This window comes from Gambusia affinis, linkage group LG17 (genome assembly GCF_019740435.1).
Source record: "Gambusia affinis linkage group LG17, SWU_Gaff_1.0, whole genome shotgun sequence".
Classification (NCBI taxonomy): domain Eukaryota; kingdom Metazoa; phylum Chordata; class Actinopteri; order Cyprinodontiformes; family Poeciliidae; genus Gambusia; species Gambusia affinis.
Window position 1 is genome coordinate 3,195,682 of NC_057884.1, and position 9,716 is coordinate 3,205,397.

At 41.0% G+C, this 9,716-nt stretch overlaps 1 protein-coding gene across 1 annotated transcript; it reads right to left on the minus strand.

Annotated features, from left to right (window-relative positions):
* Positions 1–22: 22 nt before the first annotated feature.
* ankrd34ba (ankyrin repeat domain 34Ba) lies at positions 23–8,903 on the minus strand. Its single transcript, XM_044096632.1, has 2 exons — positions 8,796–8,903; positions 23–3,382 (listed from the first exon to the last, which is right to left on the minus strand). Exon 2 carries the CDS (start codon positions 3,332–3,334, stop codon positions 1,742–1,744), a length of 1,593 nt encoding a protein of 530 aa, XP_043952567.1. The 5' UTR covers positions 3,335–3,382; positions 8,796–8,903; the 3' UTR covers positions 23–1,741.
* Positions 8,904–9,716: the final 813 nt, after the last annotated feature.

The following is a 9,716-nucleotide window of genomic DNA, read 5'->3' on the forward strand; positions in this document are numbered from 1 at the left end:
CAAACATTTTAAACAGTCAGCAACAGAATTTCACAAACATTTTTAAACATTAATATGACGATTTTTTTTATTTTTTTATTTTTTTACAGCAGCATCATTCAGACACTTTATAGCATTTGTATTAATATCCATTGTAAATTGGTGTCTTGTAATTCATCGGTCATTATCACCACAAGGGGGCATAACTGCTATTCATTTTTCTAATTCTGCACACATCGTCATCAATGTTTTTGTAACTTTTGAAGGTAAAACTTTAAATTCAGGCTTTGATCCTGTGTTGTCTCTTCATTGGAAAGCCGTGATAAAGCCTTTTATACAAGAGCAGGGCAGAAAACAACATTATTCCTCCACTTAATGCTGGACATCAAAACGAGCAAACTATATGTTCAAGCTGTTTGGCTAAAAGAAAAAAAAAAGCTGAGTTTTAAATAGTAAATCTGCTAAAACTGCCTAACTGGAACCTCCCTCCACTCTGAGGATTTATTCACTTCCCATCAAGCTCACTTTTTACGTTAGTTATTACAGACAACATAAAGTTTAAGCTTTTCAGTTCATGCTTGAAAGTTTCATGGAAACATTGGGAAAGTCTTTACAAAAGGCTCCACTGCTAGTTTTTTATTTTTAGCACAGATGGTGAGAGAGAATGAATTAGGCTGATATTTTAGCATTTCCAAAATCTCCACGTCTACATTGGTAGACTGTATATTATTTTATTTTTTTTAAGTTATCCCCCAAAATCTATCTAGATGTGGAGGAGAGGTACACAGAGAGCACAAAGTGTCATTTTTACAACATACCTGGGATAGAGTGGACAGAACCTGAAGGAACTAACAACATAGCACATGCTGGTGTTGGAACGTCACTGAGGTACAGAGCTGTGAAGAAGAACTGGATTCAAAAACGTGCTTTCAAGTATGAAAAAGTTGTTCAAACCAGCTTGGTCTTACATAGATCTGCACCTGATGCCACTCTCGTTAGCAACAATTATCAGAAGATATTTTGACCAGCAATACTTCCTATACAGACGAAGACTTGGCGCTGTGTTTTGCATCCTTTTCTTGTCAAACGGTTGATAAGAGGGATATGATAAAATGGAGGTAAATTAAGATAGGATTAAAAAAACGGGGTTAAGATAACTAACATTTATGGAAACAAGAACATGAAGATATATCAGAACTTTAAAGCATCACTAAAACTTAAAGCCAAAGAGAAAAGATGTGTTTTCAGTGGTTTACAAAGCTGGCCAATGTAAAAGCTTTCTTTATTGACAAGTGACAGTGCATAACACAAAATGCTTGAGCTTAAGTTCCAGAATCAATTATTTTCTTCAGGATTTTCTCATTGACTCAGTGATTGCAAACATTTAATCTCTTGTCTCGCCCTTATCGGGACAACCAGGTTTGGATTAGAGGGTTGGTTTGGCTATCACATTTCCATTAATAAAACAGACGATCATTGGAAATTGCTCATCATATTTAGTCTAGATATGTTTGTCTTGCAATCTGCAACATTTAAGTTTACCAGAAAAGCAAAAAAAAAGAAGAAATCTTGAGGGGGGATGAAGACTTTTTCACAGCACTGTACTGTGTGGCCTGTTTTCTATGTCAGGCCCAGTGTGTGTTTGAGTATACTTTGTTTTGTTTTTTTTGTTGGTTTTTTTTATCGTATAAAGTCTCACAATGATTTCACAACAGTAACCGCCTTGAACACAGTGAACACTCTCTTTCCCTGTCGCTCATTTTCAGACGGAGCTTTTGAACTGTTCGGTCTGCATCGAGTGTCTCCTCAACAGCATCCTCCGGGTCAGTTCCTTCGGCTGACCAGGCGGGGCGCAGGGCAGGAAACCCTTCGGACCGAGCTCTTTTTCAGAGAAAATGCTTCCGTTGCCCAAACCATTACTGGCAACGTTGATGTTGGGATTTTTGGTCAACGGCGGCAGAGATCTAGGCCTGGCCTGATGGTTGTGGTCCAGCAGGAACGTCCCGGAACCCCTGCGCTCATACAAAGAGAACACCCTCTTGCTGTGGCCTTTCAGGGAGTCCCTGGAGCCCATCGTGGTCGAGCAACGCAGCGGCGCCAGTTTCTTGCCATCTAACGGGGCTTTGTCTCTCTGTTCTTCAGAGAGACTTTGAAGACCCACAGCTAGCTGTGGGTCGGAGCCGTAGATATCTCCGCTCAGCTTGTGTGTCTGTATGACATGATGAAGGCTCGATGAGGCCATGCCGTGAAAGGTCGCACCAAGGTTGCTGCCACTACAAAGAGCTGAAGAGCCAGCGGCTGGGTCTGTGCCGTGAGTTTCAGAGTGCAGGTTGGGGTGAGAGGCAGAGTGGGACGAAAGCAGACCTGATAAAGAAATCATGTCTCCTTCATGTTCACTACAGTCATTATTCCCATCTTCTATGCTTCTGTCCTTTGCTAATCTTCTTCCATAATGTCTGAAGCCTTTGGGGCTGTTGCTGCTGTCCCTCTCCAGGTTGGGAACTGTAAAGGAAATATCTTCAGTCATGTTAAAAGTTGCATGGCGTGGTTGAGTAAGCAAAGATGCTGGTATCTTTAACCAAGGCTCAGAGTTCAGTCTCTGTAGAGGTTGCTGTAGTCCGCCGGGCGTTGCTTGTCCGAGTCCTCGAAATCGAGACGGTGAACACGGATGGGAGCTGGCACCGCAGATCTGTCCTTCTTTAAAAGAAAACACCTGCTTGGGGGGACATAAAGAGGAGGACGTGCACTGCGGGGAGGTGATCAGCTGTATTTCAGAGGGAGACGCAGGAGCCGCTGCTGTAATCGGATCGGTCTCATCGACGGGATTGGCTACAGGCATGCTGAGGTACTGGTTGGCTGGCAGGTTTCCATTTGGAAACTTGTCGGTGGTTATGATGATCACCTCCTTCCCCTTTGCCTTGCATGTGTCGAGCAAAAGCTTCAGTACCTTCCAGTCTCCGGCCACGACCGCGTAGACCAACGCCGACGTTCCGGACTGGTCCTCTAAGCTGATGTCGGCTCCGCTGGCCAGGAGCAAAGACACCACCTCGGGACCGGCCTGATCTCGGCAGGCATGCATTAACGCAGAGCGTCCTTCCTTATCCTGAATGTTTGGATCTGCTCCTCTCTCCAAGAGAAATTGGATCAGCTTAACCCGACTGGCGCTCTGCGAGTCGGTATGCTTGGTCCGACAAGCCACCATTAAGGGTGTCTGGCCTTGGCTGTCACTCTCATTGATGTATGCCCCGCCCTCTAAAAGCAGCCTGGTGAGCCTCAGTCGTCTGAGGAAAACTGCTTTTAGCAACGGGTTACCTGAATCCATTGCTATGCCCGGATTACAGACCTCTGCCTCCATCACTCTTGGCCCCAGATTAAGATTCTCAAGATGTTCTGGGACCGATGTCTGTGGATAATTACAAAACAGTTTTAGAAAATAAGGTAAAGAAATCCTACTTTAATCTAACATAGGAATCAGATGTAGAACAACGACCGTCATTATGGAATATAAAACATTCTTTACACGGTTGGACCTGATGTTGTTTTTAACCCATACTGTCAAGTGTTTCCCACTTTCTGGGTTTAATCTGCAGTTTCTTCCACTTGAGAAGGCAGCTTGTGTCAAAAGAGTTTGACCCGGACTTCACTCAATGACCAGGGATCAATTCTTTCTCTTGCTGTTTTATTTTGAAAGTTGTCAGGGCCAAAAGAAAACATGTGAAAAACCTCAGAATATGAAAAAGAAAACACAAAAAACGTTAAAGAAAACAAACCCAAAAAGCCAAAATCAATTGTCAACCCCCCCCAAATTACTGCCAAGATATTACCCTTCAAACAACAAGGCGCCCAAAAGGAAGTAAACATATTTATAGTATTATTCTGTTGTTGAAAATGAGAGCTTGTTCTCAATCAACTTACCTGGCCGAATAAATGACTAAACAAAAGGTTCTGGCTGGTGAGAGGGAACAGAACAAGCAAACGTGTAAAAAGCTTGTCCTTATTTCTGCAGACAGAATCAGTTTATCACTTCTTCTTCTTCTGCAGTGGCAGCCGCATTCTGTTTTTCTACTGCCTGTCCTTGGTTCTCTCAATTAGACTGCGTAAGATGCGAGGTACCAATGTCTCAGACGGTAGCAAAACACTTTCCTACATGAGTCACAGGCACTGAAACAAATCTACAATATGTATATGATTCGCGTCTGCCTTCAAATACACTGAATCAGATTAAACAGAAATGAATCTGGGCTACACCAGTAGGGTTTTTCTAACCTTTGTTCATTTGTTTGCATAAATAATTAGAAGAACTCCAAAAGATATTGTTGCATAAACAGACCAACAATGAGCAGATTACAAGAAAAACAAATTTCGTAGCAAGAGGCCAACGGTCTGTAAAGAAACTCCCAGTTTTTACTTGTGTTCATGATGCAACAACAATCTGCTGCGTTCTCCGTTTGTCTGGACTAAGAAGTAAAGCTGCCAGACCAAATCACATGCAGGGTAGGCTAAATTCTTCCAGGAGCTTGTGGGAGAATGTGTTCTGATCTGAAGGAGTTAAACTTCAGCTTTTGAACTTTACCAATGTTCAGCATGTCTACTGTGAAACATGGTAATAGCACAGACTTCTTATCTTCAGATGGAACAGAGGTTTTTGTTAAAGTCATGATCAGCTCAGTTTGGCTCTCAAACCTCCCAGTGTCTGCTACAGGGCTCGGCCTGAAGAGGAATCGTGTCCTCTTCACAGTGGGTCTGTGCACAAGTGCAAATCAACAACAGAATCTCAAGGTTTTGAAATGGCCTAGTCAAAGACCAGTCAAATCTGACAGAATATTTGTTATGGTCACCTAAAGAGGAAGAGAGATTCCCAAAGTCTGAGAGATGTGAAGAACTTTTGTGCGGCACATAGAGCAAATATGCCGATAGACTTTGACTGAAGAAATCTGACAACTGAAATTATTATAATTCAAAAAATATTTGAACAAAACATGTTTAAATCTGTAGAATGCAACTTTTACACAAAAAAAGTGTTTTGCACCAATTTGTTAAAACAGTGTATTATGACACAATCTGTGAAACAATCAAGCTCCTCTACTTTCTCCCTGTTCTCACATACTGGAGCATGATTGACAGCGCTAAGAGCCCTCCTGTTGGCTCTAATTGGTTGCTTCTGTCTGGGACCGGTGTATTTCTGTAGATGGCAGAGGAAGAAGACAGAGGAGCTCTTTTTTCCACAGATCATTTGTCTCAAACTCTACAGTGACAGTTTGACCAAATATGTCAAAAACTTTTTTTTTGTTTTTTGTTTTACTGACATACTATATTTTTAAAGGAGAGATTTGTTTTTCAGCTGATATTTGTAGCATAAATTACACGAGGAAAAAGTTTTGAAGTGATTTATAATTAGCAAATTTAGTAATACAACAAAAAAACTGACCTTTTAACAGTAGCATTAAACAGCTACTTTCTAACGCCTTTTATTATTCCTCTCAATACAAAATTTTGTTATTTGGTGTATATTTTTTGATAAGATCTAGAGTTGGACGTGAGGTCCGACTTTCCAGCAGTTCGTCTGCCTAAGCTGCAGCTGGTAGCATCAAGTTCAGTTCATTGACTTGGAAATTAGCAGAGATCAAGCTTTCATCTCTCTACTTTGTCTGAGATGCTGAACCTTTTAGTTGACGGCTACAGACAAAACACCACCTCCAACAGAAGGGGTGGAGGTGGTGCGCCTTTAATCGTGTTCCCTAATTTGGTCATCACTCCAGTCTTTCCTTTGCTGTTGCTGGGTTGCACAAGTCAGTCATTAATTAAAGCACTAGTGCCGTACTTTAATTGTTGCTCCTGCTTCCTGCACTCTGAGGTTTACTCTGCCACGCTTCTTGTCTGCAATTGGACGGCAGTGTTGTCAATTATTCCTGTAACAATAAAGTATGCCAAATATTTTTTAGATGTCTGTTGGTGGCAAAGGGAACCAGGTAAAGTCTTTAAATGGGGTGAGTTCTGAATCTGTAGCTGGTTAACAATCTGACTTTCAAACAACTTTTCTTTTCTCACTACGTATGCGGTCAGCTGTTTTGGCTCTCAACATCAGAGAGGTTTGTGAAAAATATGCAGAATAAGCAGACATTTTGCCTTTTTGAAGTGTTGTAAAGACTTTAAAGTCACTGAAGGCAATTCTCCAAAAAATGTACTTTGAAAGAGAGACTTTCTGGGTAGAACACAAGAACACAAAACCTGATTCTTAAAGTGAGCTTTTCTAGCAAATGTCTTGGTGCACTTGAAATAAGAAATACTAACTTATAAGTAACTTTTCAGCAAGAAATAGGAGCTTGTTTTAAGTAAATAACTCCTTAATATTGATGAAAAAGTACCAGTTCCATTGGCAGATTATTTTACTTACAACATGGGAGAAATGTCTTGTTATAAGTGATATTAATTGCCAATGGAACTAGTACTTTTTTCATGAATGTGAAGAAATAATTGACTCAAAACAGGTTCCCATTTCTTGTTGAAAAGTTACTTGTAAGTTAGTTTTGTCTTATTTCAAGTATGCTCCAGAAACTAGACCCTCATTTTGACACATGGCTGTGATATGGCACACACACAGAGCAGTAAGTGTGACGTAAATGAGTCTCTTTGTAGAGAGTTAATGCAGGTAGCTGCGTAAGCTGAACCATCTGACTTCAGCTCAGCTCTGGTAGTGATTTGGATCAAACAGTACCCTGGTGCAGCCTTTCAACGAGACACCGGCCCGCGTACAGGACATGTTTATGGCGTCCCTGTGTCACTCCCAGGTCACCTAATGGTGACCTGGGAGTGACACAGAACCTAATGGTTCCCTAACATGCTCTATGGATCGGCAATGGATCGGCTCTGACCCAGTGCTGATCTGCTGCAAATCAAGTGCCATTTACAAAAGCCGTTATCCAAATTTCCCAGTCTGACAACAGACAAAACGCAATTCTAGCAATTTCCTGATTCCAAAGGTCTGGCAGTAACGAGGCCTGGGTGGGGCTAACGATACCGAACAAGAAAACAGAAGTGAGACCATCGTTAGAAAACAATGCTGGAAAAGAACATTTTGCATCTACTCTGATATATATATATAAAATATATCTATATCTATATCTATATATATATATATATATATATATATATATATATATATATATATATATATATATATATATATATATATATATATATATATATATATATATATATAAAATGTCATATATAAAAATGTCTATGATTTTAAATATTTAGGTTTGTAAAGAACCAAAGCAGGGGGCTGCACAGTGGTGCAGTTGGTAGAGCTGTTGCCTTGCAGCAAGAAGGTCCTGGTAGTGATTTGGGCCGGGGTCTTTCTGCATGGAGTTTCATGTTCTCCTGTGCATGGTGGGTTCTCTCCAGGTTCTCCGGCTTCCTCCCACAGTCCAAAAACATGACTGTCAGGTTAATTGGTCTCTAAATTCTCCAGGTGTGAGTGTGTGTGTGAATGGTTGTTTGTCTTGTATGTCTCTGTGTTGCCCTCTGACGACAGACTGGCGACCTGTCCAGGGTGTACCTGCCTCCAAAGGTCTGGCACGACCTGGAGATAGGCACCAGCGACCCTCCCGACCCCATTAGGGACGAAGGGTGTTCAGATAATGGATGGATGGATGGAAGAACCAAAGCAGAGGTAAGCAGAGATCAAATGTTGTTTTGTGAAGGTGAGCGTCTTCCTACACCACAAACATGCAACACAGCTTATTATTATTATTATTATTATTATTATTATTATTATTATTATTATTATTATTATTATTATTATTATTATTATTATTATTATTATTATTATTCCATTCCTTATTTTGTCTTTGCCGTTTTTCACAATGCTCCATAATCCATTTGCCACACAATCCCAAAACCTGTCCTTAACTGTTTAAAGTTTGAAAAGTTTTAGAAAAACAATATGAACTGCAAATTAATATAAAGTAAATCTATGCATGTTGTCTGTTTTAGGATCAGACCAGTAGACAAAAAAATACAGCTCATGATATTAAGGTTGCAGGACACAAATCGAACATGGTAACTCTCATTCCACCACTTGTTTGTTCTTCCCTGCTAATACACCACATGTTGAGTGCCTATATCCTGCTTTGTTCTCACAAAGCTTATACAATAATGATCAAAGCACCTGATCAGAGAACAGAAGACTTCACCTGATCATCGTTAGCTTAATGTTTGTTCTGCAGGAGAACCAATGAGCAGCGTGTGATATCCACTCTGCAACAGTTTAGTCAGGAATCATAAAAACTACATTGTTATATATCATAAACTCCCTGCAAGAATGGGGCATTATTCAAAAATATGCTACCTGCAATTTTCAGTCATATTCCAAGAAAGAGATATTTTCTTTAAAAAAAAAAGAAAAAAAAAAGAAGAAGCTATGTTAAGTTGTAAAGTTTAAGTTGTAAAGTAAAAGCTGCCTGCCTGTGTGCGCATGTGTTTGTGTGTGTGTGCGCGCGTTTGTTTCTAGTACCTTGTGGGGACGATTTTCTGACACATATTACGTTGTGGGGACCCACTGCTCTTTGTGGGGACTGAAGCCTGGTCCCCACAAGGGGAAATGCTGTTTTTGGGTCAAAAGTCAGATTTAGGACTAAGCTGTGAATTGAGTTTTGGATAGGGTTAGGATTAGGTATGTAATGGGTAAGGGTAAGGTTTAGGCTATAGAAATGAATGGAAGTCAATGGAAAGTCCCCACAAAGATAGTGTGTGTGTGGGTGTATGTGCGTGTGTGGGTGTGTGCGTGTGTGTGTGTGTGTGTCCCCACTCACCAGCTTTCAGTCAGTCAGGATCAGTATCCTTCTGCAGACGTTCAATCTTCTGATGCAGAGCAGCAAACTGAAGCGATGATCTATGTGTGTCACTCTAAGAGAAAGGAGACACTAGCAACAGCAGTCAAGGCTCTTCAGGCTGACTTCTCTTCTTGGACAAAGAAAGTGATGAAAGAGAGAGAGAAATAAAGAAAGAGAGAGAGAAACAGAAAGAGAGAGAGAGAGGCTTGTTGTCAGGCAGGTCTAAGAGACAGTTAATCCACCACAATATCAGCACCATCAGCATCAGCAGCAGCAGCTCAGGAGAGTTGCAGAGAGGCAGACCAGGAAAGGTTCACAGAGATGAACGCACAAGGTGAAGCGCTATAGCAACCCGGCTCCGCTGCCTCACCGGTTTGTCTTTTCATTAAAGGGGCTCTAATTCAGCAAAGGCTCACTAATGGTAAAAGTAGACGCGCAGGACTTTCAATAGTTCCGCTCAGAAAGGAAAAATAATTTCATCCAGCTTATCAATGACATCTCCATGACAACCATCAAGGAGGCCGAATGACGGCACACGTTGTAATTGTGCTGGAGGAACTGTTCTCTCTCTCTCTCTGTGTGTGTGTGGGAGTGTGTAAGCACCTGTGTGCAGGAACCAGAAGCCGACTGTTTACTTTAATCTGCGTGACATCAGAAAAAAAAGGATGAAGATTTGATAGTTAACATCTCAATATACACACACACACATGCACACCCACAGGCCCACGCACACACACACCAATCCTCCGAAAAGATCAGTTCAGTTTGGTAGATTACCGGATTTTTGTTTCATTTTTCTACCAAGACCCTGGAAGGTCACACAATTTTTTTTCTCTTTGCAAAACATGTTCACTGGATTTTAGTTCAAGAAGTTTAGCATAGCAACCATTATGTTTAAAT